The sequence below is a fragment of the Heterocephalus glaber genome, unplaced genomic scaffold (assembly GCF_053883595.1).
Source record: "Heterocephalus glaber isolate CG9 unplaced genomic scaffold, H.glaber_assembly_v1.0 deba00000546, whole genome shotgun sequence".
NCBI lineage: Eukaryota > Metazoa > Chordata > Mammalia > Rodentia > Bathyergidae > Heterocephalus > Heterocephalus glaber.
In genome coordinates this window covers 39,836,184-39,854,026 of record NW_028258147.1, presented here as the reverse complement: position 1 = coordinate 39,854,026, position 17,843 = coordinate 39,836,184, and the positions used below count along the sequence as shown (strand labels likewise).

Here is a 17,843-nt window from a genome sequence, read left to right as displayed (position 1 = left end):
TCTATATAGAGTATCATGTCATCTGGAAATAGTGACAATTTAACTTCTTCCTTTCCTATCTTTTTTCATTTTATTTCTTTCTGTTTTCTAATTGCTGTGGCTAATGTTTCCAAAACTGTATTGAACAGGAGTGGCGATAGTGGACATCCTTGTCATGTTCCTGATTTTGACATGAAGGATTTCAGTTTTTGACCATTTAGTGTGATACTGGGTATTGGTTTTTCATAGATGGCTTTTATCAGGTTGAGATAAAGACTGTCTATTCTAATTTTCTGTAGGGTTTTTTTTTTCATGAATGGGTGTTGGATTTTGTCAAATGCTTTTTCTGCATCTATTGAGATTGATCATATGGTTTTTGTTCTTGGCTCTATTAATATAGTATATTACATTTATTGATTTGCATATGTTGAACCATCCCTGCAGCCCTGGGATGAATCCCACTTGGTCAGGGTGTATGATCTTGATAATCTTCTGCATTTTGTGTGCCAGTATCTTATTGAGGATTTTTGCATCTATGTTCATTAGGGAGATTGGCCTATAGTTGTCTTTTTTGGTTGGATCTTTCTCTGCTTTGGGGATCAAGGTGATGCTTGCTTCCAGAAATAAATTTGGGAGTATTTCTTCCCTTTTCCATTTTATTGAAGAGTTTAAACAGTAGTGGCAATAGTGCTTCTCTAAATGTCTTGCAGAATTGAGCAGTGAATCTATCACTACCTGGGATTTTCTTGATAAGTTTTTAATTATGTTTTCAATTTTGTTGATTGATACTGGGTTGTTTAGAATTTTCAGGTCTTCTGTGTTCAACTTTGGCAACTCATATGTATCTAGAAATCTGTCCATTTCTTTGGTTTTTTATTTTATTGGTTTATAGGTTTGAAAAGTAGGAATTGATGATCCTCTAGATTTCTGCTGGGTCCGTTGTAATTTTACATTTTTCATTCCTAATTGCATGTATTTGGGCCATTTCTTTCCTTTTTTTGATAAGGTTGGCTAAGGGTTAGTCAATTTTGTTTATTGTTTTGAAGAACCAACTCTTTGCTTATTTCTTTTTTGTTTCATTCTCATTGTCTCCACTGCATTGATTTCTGCTCTGATCTTTATAATGTCCTCCTTTGCATGAGCTTTGGTTTTCTCTTGCTCTTCTTTTTCTTGAAGCTTGAGGTTCAGCATCAGGTTGTTTATTTGAGCTTGCTCTGTTTTTCTAATATGAATATTCACTGCTATGTATTTCCTTCATAAGACTGCTGTCATTGTGTCCCATAAATTCTGATATGTTGTATTGGGATTGTCATGTAATTGTAGAAACTGTCTGATTTCTTCTTTTGTTTCCTCTGTGACCCATTGGTTATTCAGAAGTGTGCTGTTTATTTTCCATGGCTTTATGAAATTCTTGTGGTTTTTTGCTATTGATCTCCAATTTAGTGGCATTATGGTCTGATAATATACAGGGGATAACTTCACTTCCTTTGCACTTACTTAAACAAATTCTATGAACAAGTATGTGGTCTATTTTGAAGAATAACCCATGTGCAGCTGAAAAGAATGCGTATTCTGATGTTGTGGGGTGGAACACTCTGCAGACATCTGTTAAGTCCACTTATTTAAGAGTTTGGTTGAGTTCTAGTATTTTGTTGTTTACTTTCTGTCTAGTTGATCTGTCTATTTGTGACAGTAGGGTATTGAGGTTCCCCACTGCTATTATACTGGTCCTTATTTGATTTTTTATGTCCCTTTAGTATTTGTTTTATATAGTCGGGCATGGTAGTATTTGGTGCATATATATTTATGATTGTCATCTCTTCCTCTTGAATTGTTCCCTTTACAAGGATGTAGTGGCCTTCTTTTTCTCTCTTAGTGTTGGTTTGAAATCCATTTGATGGGCAAATAGGATAGCTACTCCTGCTTTTTTTTCAGGTACCTGTCACATGGAGTATTGTTTTCCACCCTTTAACTTTCAGTCTGTGAGTTTCTTTTTGAATTAAGTGTGTTTCTTGTATGCAGCATATTGTTGGATCTTAGTTCTTAATCCATTCTATGAGTCTTATTTGTTCTGATTGGTGAATTGAGACCATTAACATTGATGGTCATAACTGATATGTATTGACTTATCCTTGTCATGAGCTTTTCCTGTTGTTGAATTCTTTCCCTTTGCATTTAATTTCTTGTCAGGCCTGATGGATTCATTCTGCTGTGCTTCTTGGGGTTGTAATCCTCATTGTGTTTTCCTAGGATGTTGTTCAAAATTTTTTGAAGTGCTGGTTTGGTATTCATGAAGTTCCTCAGGTGCTCTTTTCATGAAAGTATCTTATTTCTCCATCCATTTTGAAAGATAGTTTTGCAGCGTACATCAATCTGAGTTGGAGGTTGTTTTCTTTTAGGGCTTGAAATACTTCACTCCAGGCTCTTCTTGTCTTGAGGGTTTGTGTTGAAAAGTCTGCTGTGATTCTGATGGGGTTTCCTTTGTATGTGATTTGTTTCTTTTCTCTAACTACTTTTAGAATTTTGTTCTTCTGTTGGATTTCTGGTATCTTAACTATTATATGCCTAGGTGTAGATTTATTTTGATCATGGCTAATTGGAGTCCAATATGCCTCACATATATATGTCAAATTCTATTCCCCTGCTTTGGAAGTTTTCCGCCATTACTTCTGTGCATAGTATTTTAATGTTGTTTGCACTCTCCTATTTCTTCATTGGCACCAGTAAGCCTTTTATTATTTTTCTTTGCATCATCTAGCAGCTGCTGGATTGATTTCTCATGGTCTCTTACTATTTTTAAGAAATATCTCTTTTCCTAGTTACTACTCACAATCCTGTCTTCTATATCTGAAATTCTGTCTTCACAATGGCTCATTGTACTGTGTTAATTTTCAGTGGAGTTTTTAATCTCCTGGATATCTGTTTGCATCTGTTTTATGGATTCCTTTTGTTTCCTATGCTGGGATTCCATCATGTTCCCCAGCTCCTCTACTTTTTTTCATCTGTGTCTGCTCTAGAGTTATTAATCTTGTCTTTCACTATGGACACAATCTTTGTGGTTATCTGAGAAATTCTTTCTGATTTTACTTTTCCAGATCCTCTTTCATTGCCAGTTCAGGAAGTCCAGGTGTTTGAGTTTCAGATTTTTCCATCTCATTGCTCTTTGGAGTTGCCTTTGGTGATCTGGAAGTCTGGTTTTGAGACTTGTTTATGTGTCTTCTCATTTCAACCAATGCAGTCTTCTGTACCTTTATTGAGTTGACTCTTTGCTCTCCCAGTGGGCTTCAATTCTCAGCTAGCCTCAGAGAGGTCTTTTCTCTGCTGCTTACCACTGTGACAATACCTGCATTCAAAATGATTGCCTTCTGGATCCCCCCGGGCAGGTTTATGGCTGGTGTCTGCCCGCACTTACTGATGGTATCTGGGCAGGTCTCTGGCTAGGGTCTGTGTGCTTGCTCAGCTGTTTTCCAGGTAGGCCTTTGGTTGGGGCCTGTATGCCTAAGCTGCTGGTGTCTGGGCAGGGTCTTGGCTGTGGCCTGTGTACCTGCACTGCTGCTGTTAAGGCCTTAAATATGTTCTCCTTTTTGGACCAGGGATCAAACTCATGTTCTTGTGCTTGCGAGGCAGACAGTGTAACCACTGAGCTAAATACCCGGCCCTTAAATATGTTCTTTATTGAGGAAGGTAGGCCCATTTTGTTACATACGGGAAGATTCAGTATGGAAAATCCTAAGAGTATATATTTTATATGGTTTAAATGATGGCTACTTTTTCACATTTATCAAGCCTCCTTCCTTCTTCTTGCTTCTCCTTCCCTAAATTTTTTTTTTTTTGTCTAAATGATTGTCTCTTTTTTCCTTATTATTTCTAAATACTTATGTGGCACTTGATGTGTTTCCTGCAAATGTTTAACCCCTTAGCACAACCCTGAAGTAAGTTCTCTTATCATCTTATGGTTCAGTTAAGTCTCAAGCACAGGTAGGTATGGCCCCAGTGCCTGAGAGATGCTAAGTTTGGGAGTTAGAATTCAAATTTAGACAGTTGTGCTCCTGTGATCTAGAAAACAAAAAAGTCTCTGATGGCAAAACATGATCTAATAACACATGATCAGGATCATGGCAAAAATGAGAGTTCAGAACAGGGCTGACCGCAGGACTAGTCTTGATGTTCAGACAAGGAACATCTCCCAGTGAACATCCCAAGTCCCCAGAGTTAGGGCAATACCAGGCATGTAAGTGTGGCTTTGGCTCTCAGCAGACCCAGGTGACTGAGATTGTCTTTGGGCCAGGAGCCTCATCAGTGTGAATGACAGGCAGATCTCAGGGGTTGTTCCTCATCTCAGATACTTTGTCCTCTACATGGCTGAATCTCCTCAGACTCTCTGCCCTGTTGTCTTCTTGTTCTTTCATGAAAATCCTTTGGACCAGCTTTATTATTTATCAACCAGTGTCTATGGGAGACATATTTCCCACAATGCACAGGCTCTGAGCAGGATGGGGCTGACCCCCAGGGTCTGCTTGTGGTCCAGGTAACATTGGCCCTGGCTATGTACAAAATCTACTCTTTTCCAGTAACCTCATTTAATAATGTATTTTGGTTTTCTTTCCCCACATGGTGTTGACTCTTTACCTGAGGAATATAGCAAAGCATAGGTCAAAAATGTGAAAAAGAAAAAGCACAAGGTAATTATATTCAAAATATCACAGTAAGGAGTTACAGATAGTTTCTGGGAAGAAGATGACTGATCCTAAGGTAGTCTATTGGCCTCCACAGTTAGCACATTGAAGCAGTTCATCACATATAAGACTCTTGGAGTTCTGTCAAGGGGATGAGGAGAGGAATGCAGGTGGATATTGGTAAGTGCAAATATAGTAGGTTTTCTGATTAAACATCAGGAATGAGACATTAGCTGTAGTTCAGTAATGACTCCTGAGAAGGATGAAGGTGCAGAGAGGAAGTGGCGGTTGCTGCACCAATGAGTCCAACTAATATTAAAAATCAACTGTGGTTCTATTCTTAATTCTCAGATTATCATTTATTGAATATTTACTATATATTATGTGTGATCCTAGTGTAGCTCTACATGTATTGTCTGATTTGATGTTCTCAAGAACTCTGTTGAATAGTTAACTATTTTGAAAAATTGTATTGCAACAAATTACCAAATTTTGAAGAAAATGACAGGTTCCTAGACTCATACAAATTACCAAATCTAACCCAAGAAGACATAAATGTGTGTAACAAAAAAATAACAAGCAAATGAAGCTAGTAGTAAAGAATATACTGACTAAAACAATCCTGGGAAATGATGGATTCACTGCTGAATTCTACAAAACCTTTAAGGATGTTATATCACCAATTCTCTTCAAGCTCTTCAAAGAAGTTGAAAGGGATGGAGTGTGGAAGCTAGTATCACCCTGATTCCAAAACCTGATAAAGACCCAACTAAGGCAATCTCTTTAATGAGCATAGATGCAAAAATCCTCAACAAGATATTAGCAAATATAATGTACCACATCATCATAAAGATCATACATCATGCTCCAGTAGATTTCATTCCAGATATGCAAGGATGGCTTAATATATGCAAGTTGATAAATGTAATACATCACATAGACAAAAGCAAGGTCAAAATCCACATAACCGTATCAATAGATGCAGAAAAAGCTTTTGACGAAATCCAACTTTATGATAAAAACCTTGAAGAAAATAGGTATAAAAGGCCCATACCAGAATTTGATAATAGATATTTGTGAAAAACAAACACCAGCATCATATTAAATGTGGAAGAACTAAAAGCATCCTCCCTAAAATCAGGAACAAGATAAGGATGCCCAATATCACCCCTTCTGATCAGCATAGTACTTGAAACATTAGCCAGAGCAATGAGGCAAGAGAAAGAAATAAAAGAAATACATATTGGAAAGGAAGAACTCAAATTATCAGTATTTTCAGATGACATGATATTCTACATAGAAGACCCAAAGAACTCCACCAAAAAACCTCTTAGAATTAATAATCAACTTCAGCAATGTAGAGGGCTAAAAAATGAACACACAAAACTCAATAATGTTTTTGTACACCAATAATGAACTCAATGATAAGGAAATTATGAAAATAAAACCATTCATGATAGCATCAAGAAAAGTAAAACACCTAAGAATTGACCTAACCAAGGAAGTGAAAAACCTCTACAAAGAAAACTACAGTTCTCTGAAAAAAGGAGGCTGAAGAGGATATCAGAAAATAGAAGATGTTCATTGCTCCTGGATAGGCAGAAGTGATATTGTCAAAATGTCCATACTGCCAAAACTATTATACAGATGCAGTCCTATTCAAAATATCAACAGCATACTTTACAGATCTAGACAAAGAAAATCCTAAAACTCATGCAGAACCAGAAGAGGCCCAGAACACCAAAGGCAGTATTGGGCAGAAACAAGAGCAAGGCAGGAAGCCTCACATTACATGACTTCAAGATATATTTCAAAGCAACAGTAATAAAAACATGATAACTAAAATAGACATATGGATCTACGGGATAGAATACAGGATACAGAAACACCCCCAGACACATTCAGCTGTTTGATCTCTGACAAAGGGCCCAAAAGCATACAACAAAGGACAAGCAATTGAAAGAACTGGAGGAAAGATAAAAGCCTATTCAACATACGGTGCTGGGAAAACTGGATATCTGTTTGCAGAAGAGTGAAACTGGACCTGTATCTCTCACCGTATACTAAATTAAAATCAAAATAGATGAAAGATCTAACATTAAAACAGAAATACTGAACCTACTGAGAGAAGAAAAGGTAAAACACTTGAAGTCATAGGGATGAGAAAGGATTTCCCAAACCAACCCACAACTGCATAAGAACTAACAGCAAGAATCGATAAATGGGATTATATCGAATTACAAAGCTTCTGCACAGCAAAGGAATCCTTTAGAGTGAAGGGACAACCTACAGAATGGAAAAAATTGCCAGCTACTCCTCAGAGGACTAATATCTAGAATATAGAAAGAACTCAAAAAACTGAAACCACCTAAAGTTAAAGACTTAATCAAGAAACAGGCAAGAGAAATAAACAGATACTTCGTAGAGGAAGAGATACAAATGGTCAGTAAATATATGAAAAAATACTCAACATCTCTGGCCATTAGAGAAATACAAATTGAAACAATGCTAAGATTCCATCTTACTCCAGAAAGAATGGCAGTCATCAAGAAATCAAGCAATATCAAATGCAGGTGAGGCTGTGGTGAAAAAGGTACCCTCCTGTATTGTTGGTACAAATGTAAAGTAGTATAACCATTATGGAAATCAGGATGAAGATTTCTTAGAGAATTAAAATTAGATATTGCATATGACCCAGCTACCCATTTCTACATGTAGTATATTCCCCAGAGAGAGTAGGTCATCATACTATAGCGATACATGCATAGCAACATTTATAGCAACATAATTTAGCTAAATCCTGGAAGCAGCCTGTATACCATCAACAGATGATTGAATAAAGAAATTGTGGTATCAATATATATACTTGGCTACAAAGAAGGAAAAATTTCAGACATTTGTAGGAAGATGGATGCACCTGGAAGATACTAATGTTGAATGAAATAAATCAGACACACAAGCTTAAATACTGTATGGTATCTCTCATATGAGTAAGGCAAAGTACAAACAAAGAGAATAATAAAGGAGGGCTATCAGGAGACAAAAGGGTGGAGGTCTTTCAAATGGGAATTGATTCAAGGGAACAAGGGCGAGAGTTGGCTGGAGGAGATGGGGAAATAAGTACAATTATGATATGCCATGTACAGGATCCTAATAACCTCAATGGATGTGAACATTATATGCCATAACATGAACTGAATTTAATAATATCAACAAGAATGAAAAAGGGGAAAGGGGAGCTAGAGGAGGAGTGAGGGAGCAGGAAGGGAAAGAGGATGAAAAAAAGAAACAAGCTGTAGTATGTACATGTACCCACTCCCAAACTGATTGTAAAATTCATGCACTGCAAACACATACTAATACAAAACGTGAAAACAACAACAAAAAAGAATTCTGTTGAGTCGTCCCTTTTTGGCAGACCAGAGAGCCCGTTGTTTAGAGAGACTCAACATCTTGTCCAGAGTCACACAGGAAGTCTCTTGTCTATTCTTTCCTTTCTTGCCCACCTATATTCTATATTCTTCCCACAAAAAGACAAGAATTTTAATCTCTTGTAAAAATAAATGACATCATGCTAAGCACTACTTAAAACCAAAGGCATCTGATCACAGGTGGAATAAAATCCTGACTTATAAAACCCTGCATAATCTGGCCCCCAATGATGTTTATGACCTTCTCTTGTCCAGCACTGCTATGGACTATAATTCTTCTTTTTCAATTCCTGGGACAGTCCAGGTGGGCTCTCTGATGTTGTGGCTGGCCCCTATACATTATTCAGATCTCAGAATTATTATCTTTTCAGAGAAGCCTTTCCTGACACCTGAATTAGCAAATGATACTTCTCAGCCCTAGATGTTTCTTCGCTGTTTCTTTATTGATCAATTGTGTATCATCCCTTCTAAAACAGGCTCCATTGCAAGACCACCTCTGTAGATTTTCCCTTAAAGGGATAGGGCAAGCTTGGGATTCTAGAGCAGGTCTGTGTGAGGTCAGTGTCTGCTTATGTCCTGACTGGGACCTCAGAGTCAGCTCCTATCCTCTCTGTGAGGTCAGGACTTGCTCATGGCCTGATTATGGTATCAAAACTTCACAGCATCTACCCTGTCTGTCATCTGTGCTTGGTAGTGTTCAATCATATTGCTATGGACTAATGAACATGTGTATAAAATCAATGGTTTTCCTTTTCACATTAAAAGTCATAACCATACTTTAATTAAGTGGGCAGAAAGAGAACTATTAAGGAGATTTGCTTGTCTTTCTTTTTGAAAACATATGCATCCTCCTTTCTACAAAAGTATTCAATACATGATGCTTTCTGAGGGAAACGATGCTATTTCCTCCTCGTACTGAAAGTTGTCTTTCCTTCTGGTGATTACTGAGTCTCTGTTTAAAACTCTTGGAATAAATGAAGCTGTGTGAATGTGTGGTGCTAATTAAAGCTTTTACTAATTGATTCATTGGACGTCAAGATGAAGTGACTATATTGTGAAGTGATTATATTGTTTTACTCACCATGCAAGGTCTGGGACTTCAGTGACAGCATTAACAAACTCACCACAAAATGCCATTCTTGCCTTAGAAAATGATGCACAGCAAATATTTCTTAAAACTATTTTATTGAAATTTAGAGTAAAATCTGTTTTTCAGTAGACACTGCTGTGGTTTGTTGGTTATCAGTACTAATCCAGAAAACTTCTTCTAATTGTTCATTTGAACCCCTGTAATTAAAAATAGTTCTAACAAGTCTGATCAGGGATTGTCTTTGAGGAGTTTTGTTTGAATGCAAATTTCTTCTAACTTCTTGCTTTCTGTATTTTTGGGATTTTCTAAAATGAGTATACATTGTTTATTAAATGTATGAAAGAGATTTATTGAATTTTTTGACATAATTAAGTCTGGATATTTTCCTGCTATTTTAATTAGCTTATGGTAAAAACACACTCCAATTTTCTTTGTTTTGATCAGAGAATAATGTTTTAATTTTAGTTTGCAAAGAAGTTTTAAAAAATTTTAAAGAGGTTATTTTTTATTCAAATGGCCTTTTGCATTAATCTTAAAAATTGACATTATTTTATGAAATATTTGCTATTATCTTTGTAGCTAGTTTGTGTAGGATTCTGTGACAAATAAAGACATTGTGTTTATGATTTTTAATGTGTAAATTACTCTAAATTAATGGGATGTGTGTTTACTAGAATCAGTTGTGAGCAACATAAAGGGCACAAGTAAGAACATAGGAAGAGAGCATCTTAAACATTATAATTTCTTTTGGTGACCTGTAGAATTCAAGGGACTGTAGAGACCCTTTAGTTCATCCTGTTCATTTCACGGTGAGGAAAATGAGACGGAGTGGTTGTCCAAGGCCCTGTGGCTGATGTATGGTGAATCTCATTGAGGATACTGGTATTCCTTGCATTCTCCACATCCTTTGACTCAGACTCCAAATGGTTGCAAAGCAATCAAATAATCTTGTAGAAAGTAACATGTAATTAGAACATAATTGAATGACAGAAAGTTTCTGGATAAAATTGATAATGTGATATGTTCCTTAAAAAAGAAGTTTATTCCCTCGTAATCTCAATCTTAAGAACTTTCTGAAGAAAATCACTCAATGTGGATAAATGTTAAGGTGCAAGGATATTTACTATAAAATTATTTTAAAATGAGAAAATAATTGAAAATTCAACAATTAAGGAATACCTAATTGGCTGGGATATTATGTGACCACTAGAATCCCATTATTAATGTATACTTAATGAGTTTTGGAAATACTCTTGATACTTGTTAAAATAAAAAAATGATAAAAAACCAAATGTAGAATTCTGTCCACACTCAGTGGAAGATGTAGTAAACCAGTTGTGGTGGCATATGCCTATAATCCCACTTAATTGGGTGTCTGAGGCAGGATGATTGCCAAATTCAAGGGTAGCCTGGACTAGTTACTGAGCTCCTCTCTCTCTCTCTCTCAAATAAAACAAAACAACAAAATGTCTGGGGCTATAGTTCAGTGGCAGAGAGGTTACCTATGCATGTGTGAGGTCCCAGTTAATGCATACACACAACAAATATGTGCATGTGTTTATATTCAGGAAGAAGAAAGCATTTGTAATCTCATAGCCTAATATATAAAATATTCCAAAATGTAGCTTTTAATTACTTTCTAAATCTTTTCAAAATTTTCCAAATACTGAGTTGTCTTGAATGGCAATTGTAAAGACAAACTTATAAATATCACATTGTTTAAATCATGGAAAATAACCAAACTTAACAGTATGATCATTATAGAAGAAGGAGCACTGAAAATGTAAACCACCGACTTCCCAGGTTAGTGTTATAAAGCTATGAGGCTTTAGGGGCATGCCCTCATCCCTCTGAGGCTTAGCTTCTTTTACTATCAAGCAGAAAAATTTCAATTAGTTGACCTTCCTCCCACATCTGAAACTTAATTTAATAAATTTCTTAGTCTTTTCCATAGAGAAGATGCTCATAGATAATACTAAATGATTACTGATAGTATGTAATTATAAAACTAATTTTATTAGCTGATTGAATTCAAGCTGATTGAATTCAAGCTAATTGCCCCTGTTTTCCCTTGTGTCTCTTTGCAATGTGTGATGTCTGTTACAGATCGCTATTGAAGCAATAGAAAACTTCCGAACTGTTGTGTCCTTGACCCAGGAGCAGAAGTTTGAACATATGTATGGGCAGAGCCTGCAGATACCATACAGGTAATGAGTGCTGAAGAGGGAGAAGGAAGTATGAGGAGTTTGACAGTCATCAGATTCGTTTTTTGAAGGATTTTTCTGTCAGGAACATAGGGCACAAATGGAGAAAGAACTAGAAATGAACCAATTGGACAGTGCTTGTAATTAACCAGAAGAGAAGTGATCAGACCCAGCTGGAGGAGACACATTTCTGAGCCAGAACCTGGAATGGCTCGTAACGCATGAGAGAAGTGGATGGGGCAGGTAGTGAGACCAACTCTCCGTTGTCCAGTTTGGATAAAGATATTATTTGCCCCATTTGGGGAATCCATCTCTTTATGGAACATGCAGTTTGTCTGGCAACACTGAGGAGTAGTGTTTCCAGCATATACTTTTCATAACTTTTTTCACTTCTCCTCCAATAGAAAACTTCTTCCTTTACCACAGCCATCCCAGTGAGAGCTCTTAATACATGGTGTGAACATGAGCAAGCCCAGCCACTCTGTTTCTTCTCTAGTAAGAAGAGAGCTGGAACTTATTGATGGATTTTCAGACATTTTCTTTCATTTTCTCATATTTTTCCTGAAAAGGCTTTTATTTGAAATTCTGCTATATGACAAAAATAAAAGCCAAGCCAATACAGCTGAAGCAGGACTAGGAAGCCCAAAGAGCTGCCCACTCACTCCTGCCCATACCGCCACACCACTGAATTCCATGGCCCTGAGAAAAATTAGTTGTAATTTCTTTGTATAATGCCTCTTCTAACTCCACCAGAGTGAAGTCTTTTCTCTTTATTTCTATAACATGTTATTCACAAGGTACTACCATGGCATAAGTGATTAGCAAGCTTAACCCTTAGGTTCCCAAGGTCAAGGGACATGCCTACTCCTCAGTATCACACAGCATGGACCCTGAAGTTTGTACATGCTGGGTAGATGTGTGTAGAATGAATGTTGACTATATAGGAAACGTGTTCTATGTTCAGTATTTGGGAAAGAGGGAGGGAACTTTCGTTTATTAATTTCTTACAGGCTCTGTACAGAATTTGGTAGGCTGAGTTTTTTATATCATCACATTGAGGCGTAGTTACTTGATTACTTCATTAGAAATAAAGATACCAAGGCTCAGAGTTGAGGCACATAACTAAATTTAAACAGCTGGTGAATAAAATGAGGATGAAACTTAATTTTTTGAAAACTAAATCCATTTTTGCCTTTTTCATTTCTGTGTCCCCTCTGAGAAGTTACATTTTCAGGCCTGAGAAATGAGAATGAAGTAATTTTTCAAATGTCTTTTCAGAAACTCTTTGAGGAAAGCACACATCTTTGGAATCACATTTTCCTTCACCCAGGCAGTAATATATTTTTCTCATGCTGCTTGTTTCCGATTAAGTACCTTTTTGGTGACACGTGAAATCATGAATTATGAAAATGTTATGTTGTAAGTATTGGGTTAATATTGACAACTTAACTCTGAAAATATACTTGGGATGAACATGCTTCTGGTATGGTTAGAAAACCCTACAGTGAAGCCTTGTGAAAAGATTTTGGTTATTGAGATTGTGGCATTTTGCCTCTGGGTTTCCATGCGTTCCCATCGAAGTACCTGTCCATCAGTAAATTCTTCTCTTCCCAGTAGATACTCATACATGTCTAACCTTTTCAAATCTGTGGCTGGGTTGGTCACTCACCTTAGAGATCTAAAGAATGGTTTGGCATTTGGGAAGAATCCTAACCTTGAGCAGGGAGAAGAATGGCTCCATACAAAGGGCTTTCTAACTTTGTAACTATGTTGGGAATGTGCTGAACCACGATGTTCCACATACCCTGGAAGATCCCAGGATAATTTTTCTTTTCCTTGATACAAGATAAGGAGAAGGTTACAAGGTAAGTGCTGGAGAAATTAAAAAATGACAAAGGAAAGGTTACACTTTTTTTCCTGCTACACTGCTAATAGAAAATTATATCATGGTCTAGAGAAGTCAAGCTTGAACTTAATTATATTGGTGAAGAACCAAATAAGCAGTTTGGCAGTGAAAAGAGTACATGATCAGAAAGACCTACATTTGGAGGCAGAAAATTCTGCCCTTTCATAGCACACATGACCAAGTGGCAATACTATTTTACATTGAAACCAGAATCTTATAAGCCTCAGAATATGAATGTGTTAGTAAAAATTCTATCCTACTGAGGCACTGACTTATTCATGCATTATACTAGTTCAGGATCATTCTAACAAGTTTTAAATGTTCCACTTTTTAATATGTATGTCTGACAAGTGACATGCAGCCACTATTATTATTGTAACTGAAAGATCAGTCAGGCATCATAGGCATTGGGAAGAGAGAGAGAGAGAGAGAGACAGAGAGAGAGAGAGAGAGACCTCCCGAGTCATAGGCTTGTTACAGGCAACAGTAACTTCCATCGTATCCTGTGGGCAAAAGCAAGTCCCAAGCCAATCTGTATTCAAAGGTTGGATAACAAGTTCTATTTCTTAAACAGAAGTTCTACAAAGATCACTTTGCAAGAAGGGAGGGACACCAAGGCAAATGAAAAAAAGGACCATTTGTAATCAGTCTGTCACAGTAATTTGAATATACAAGGAAATGTGCTTGTTTTACTTTTTAACTTGTTTTACAATTATTTTCCACAATGCTCCCTGCTTATAGAAGTGCCAGCTTTCGAGCAATGCAGCCATAACTGTGCGTGTCTTGTCTTCTGTTCCCTAGGGTGTTTTCAGCCATTGTCTTTGGTGCCATGGCAGTCGGGCAGGTCAGTTCCTTTGCCCCTGACTATGCCAAAGCCAAAGTGTCAGCTGCCCACATCATCAGGATCATTGAAAAAGTCCCCGCCATCGACAGCTACAGCACAGAAGGCCTGAAGCCGGTGAGTTTGAGGTTTCCACTGCACGATCTGCTCCTAATTGCCGAATGAAAGTATTCAAAGGGGGAATTTGACAAAATGTATGCTTTTTATAGGATGATAGTAATATACAGATTTGAAGGTCGTGTGTTTATTTCAGTAAGTGCTAATAATATGTGCTCATATCCAGTACTTCTACATATCAAAGTTAGAGGGAGGGAGGAATACTGCTAGCTTTATAAGCAGATCCTAGCAATGAGTTTTCTGGTATGTAAGTTACTCCATTCTGGGGAGACAAGTTTATCACATCTGTATTGGACTTTTGATTGGATTAACAGCTCATTCAATGAAAACATTGACTCTGAGGTCTTATTTTTTAGTTCTAGCAGTATGAGTTAATCTTACCTCTAACAGGATTGCACTACCTTTTGAAACCTGGTGGTGGAAGGGCTCAGGTCAGTGGTGGCGAACCTATGGCACACGTGCCACAGTGGGCACACAGAGCCTTCCCTGTCGGCATGCAAGCCAAGTAGCCCCAGCAGTTGAGCGTTGGATAATCAGGTTTAACTGAAGTATTGGCACTTTGCAATAAATAAGTGGCTTTTGGTTTCAGTTAGGGCACTTGTCTCTAAAAGGTTTGCCATGGCTTAGGCCCACCCCGTGATTGAGCATTGCAGCAAACTTACTGTTGCTGTCCTCATTTTAGAATATGCTGGAAGGAAATGTGACCTTCAGTGATGTTGTGTTCAAGTATCCCACCCGGCCAGACATCCCGGTGCTTCAGGGGCTGAGCCTGCAGGTGAAGAAGGGCCAGACACTGGCCTTGGTGGGCAGCAGTGGCTGTGGGAAGAGCACAGCGGTCCAGCTCCTGGAGCGGTTCTACGACCCATTGGCCGGGACTGTGGTGAGCAGTCAGCAGTCTGCCTTCAGCTCAGTTCAGGCTTTTCATCATCTCAAGGCCTGGAGAGGACTCGTTCTTCATGACAAGCTAGGGTTTTTCGTACTTTAAATCACTTAAAGTCTGACACAGCTCAGGCTGTGTCATCTGCACAGCCCATTTCTCTGTCATCTCCTTCAACACTGTTCCTCACCCACCTTGGTGAGCTGCCTTCTTACTATGCATGACTCTTGCTAGGGTTAAATTACACCAAGGAGGCAACAGAAAATGAAGTAGCCGGAAAGACAGATAAGGGTTCTAGGAGACACAGGGAGATGAAAACCAAGGATGGGGCATGTTTCAAGGAGGTGAAGACCAGTAAAGAAGATGCTGTGGAGAAACCGAGTCAATGAGGACCAAGCATACCTGTTAGCCTCTGGTATTAATAGGCTCTTTCTGACATTTTATGCTCTCAGGGAAGTGCTGAGGGTAGAAAATAGTTGATCATGTCTTTAGGATGTTTAGGAGGAGAAATGGAGGTTTAAGTGTTTGTAGACTATCAAGAAGATCAGAGGAAAGAGAAGCAAATAAGAACAGCTTGAATGGGAACATTTTAAAGAGGGGACTCTGGAGCATTTTTAAGATGGAGGACAAGAGAGGGTGACTAGCAATGGAGAGGGAGCATTGATTCATCATCCAAGGCCAAAAAAGTCTTTAAGTAAAAAGAAAAATCAACATATTTGGGGAGTGAATAAAGAGTATATAAGAATGCCCCTTAGTTTTCTGACCTAAAGGTTGAGTGAAGTCAGAATTCTTTATTCAAGAGAACTTTGGGGGACTGTCTTAGTACCAGATTTGAGATCAGAATCTTGAAGGCAGTAATGAATTTAAATTATTTTAATGATGGATATGAAAACAGGCAAACTAGGAAAGAATAGAAATCAGAGAAACACATTTTAATTATGTGGGGATTTAGTTATTGGTTATTCTCAAAGGTAATATACAAAATATTGAATAAATGGAGTAATACGGTCACTGACCAATAGGCTCAGTGTGGACCCTTCTTGCAATAATGACTTAACATGTAAAGAGAATTTTCATCCTGTAGTCAAAGGCCCTTTTTTTATTTTTTCCACAGCAATTAATCATTGCTTCTCAGAAATATTTTCATTACATTCAAAGACAGTTTGGTTTTACTCACTCTTCATTACTAGTTACAAAAGCTTGATCATTTTTATTCCTTTGTTTTATATTTTCTACAAACTCTGACTTTATGACTTTATGACCAATTTTGTGGTTAGATTTTGAACATGGAACTCTAGGTGAAGTCCCCACTATTATCCAAAGAAATTAAAGGAGAAAATATGAGTTTTCAAACTCTGATTAAGGTCCTCAGCAGACTTTTATTAAGAAATATGTTACATGTTATGCTGTCATGAATTACAGGGCATGGTGTCTGCCCTCAAAGGTGGTAAATAAAGAGATAGGAATATACTTTCATGAGTTATATTAAAAAAGTTAGGCCTTGAGGTTTTCTTAGGGGCTCAGTAGTATCTGATAATAGGTGGCAGTAGAGACAGCAGTCAGTGCAAGAGATAATATGGACTGTAGTTAAATACTTGGATCCCAGTGCAACAAACGGGACAGTTCAGCTGAAATAGGGAATTAACAAGGTAGTGGTTCTCAGACTTTGTTGATTATTTTCCATTAAAGATTCAAAAGTCTCAAAGACTTCTAATGATTTAGTTACTTTTCTGGAGAATAAATACTTGGTGATAACAAAATGTTGGAGTTGAAAACATTAATAACAGAAAAATAATTATCCCAGAAGGGAATAAGTAGTGATTATTCTGTAAGTACATCAACACAAACAGGAAATATTTTAAAATATAGGGAGTATTACACAGTTCAGTGGAGGAAACAGAAATCACAATAGGTATTTCAAATAGGTAAGTTTTTAATAAAGGGAGTTAGGTGTTTATTCCACGCAATGGCTAGAAGATGTTAAGGAGGCTGTTCCCAGCTTTCCAAGTCACAACACCGTAGCTAGGATTCTATAATCAGAAATTTGTAAAAGATTACACCTTTTCATAGTTCTTCAAAATCTAAAGATACGAGACCAGGATCTGGCTGTTGCAAAAACTCCCACCTATGGTGAAGGAGGATTTGCCTCTGCCTCCAGATTTCACACAGTGCCTCTCTCTGGTAGAACCTATCTTACTTGCAGAACCAAGGGAGCCTGGGGGAATTTTTAGCTTTCTAGTCCCTCATGTATGCAAGGGGGTGGTATAGGAGGATATGGGTACACTGAGTGCACAGGGGAGTGACCATCTCAAGACAGCACAGATGATACACTGAAAACAAAGTGCTTTTGTTTATTCCAGGATTATATAGAGTCTGTCTCTGGGTGTTTGAACTAGATCATTAAGATACTGCCAAGTGGTACAGAGCAGCCAGACTTCTTAGTAGAAGCATCCCAAATATATCCAGGCAAATGTGTCAAGCTTTATTTACAAATATCAACTAGTAACTCTTCATACTTTAGATAGTAGGTTTTTACCAGTTCTTTTCTATTGCCACGTAAGAATGATGGATGTGAGCATCATTTGATCATAAGAACTGAACAAAGGGCTTATGCCAGAGGAACACACTGAAACCAGAAAATTCTTATAATCATCTGTGGTCTGTGAATCCTTTGAAAACCTTGACCTCCATTTATGGTTTTGAAACTCTGAGACATTTTAAC

The 17,843-nt window shown here is 37.5% G+C and overlaps 1 protein-coding gene across 4 annotated transcripts in view; it reads left to right on the top strand.

The window, feature by feature from the left end:
- The window catches only part of LOC101713196 (ATP-dependent translocase ABCB1), a 152,246-nt gene that overhangs the window by 102,239 nt on the left and 32,164 nt on the right, over positions 1–17,843 (top strand). For 3 of the 4 annotated variants that reach the window (XM_087204495.1, XM_004862427.3, XM_021242611.2), the window contains 4 exons: positions 11,283–11,383; positions 12,659–12,799; positions 14,088–14,244; positions 14,927–15,124. In XM_087204495.1, the coding sequence (XP_087060621.1) occupies positions 11,283–11,383; positions 12,659–12,799; positions 14,088–14,244; positions 14,927–15,124 (597 nt within the window). The remainder of the gene's footprint in view (positions 1–11,282; positions 11,384–12,658; positions 12,800–14,087; positions 14,245–14,926; positions 15,125–17,843) is intronic. The other variant, XM_013078708.3, reaches the window with a different exon arrangement.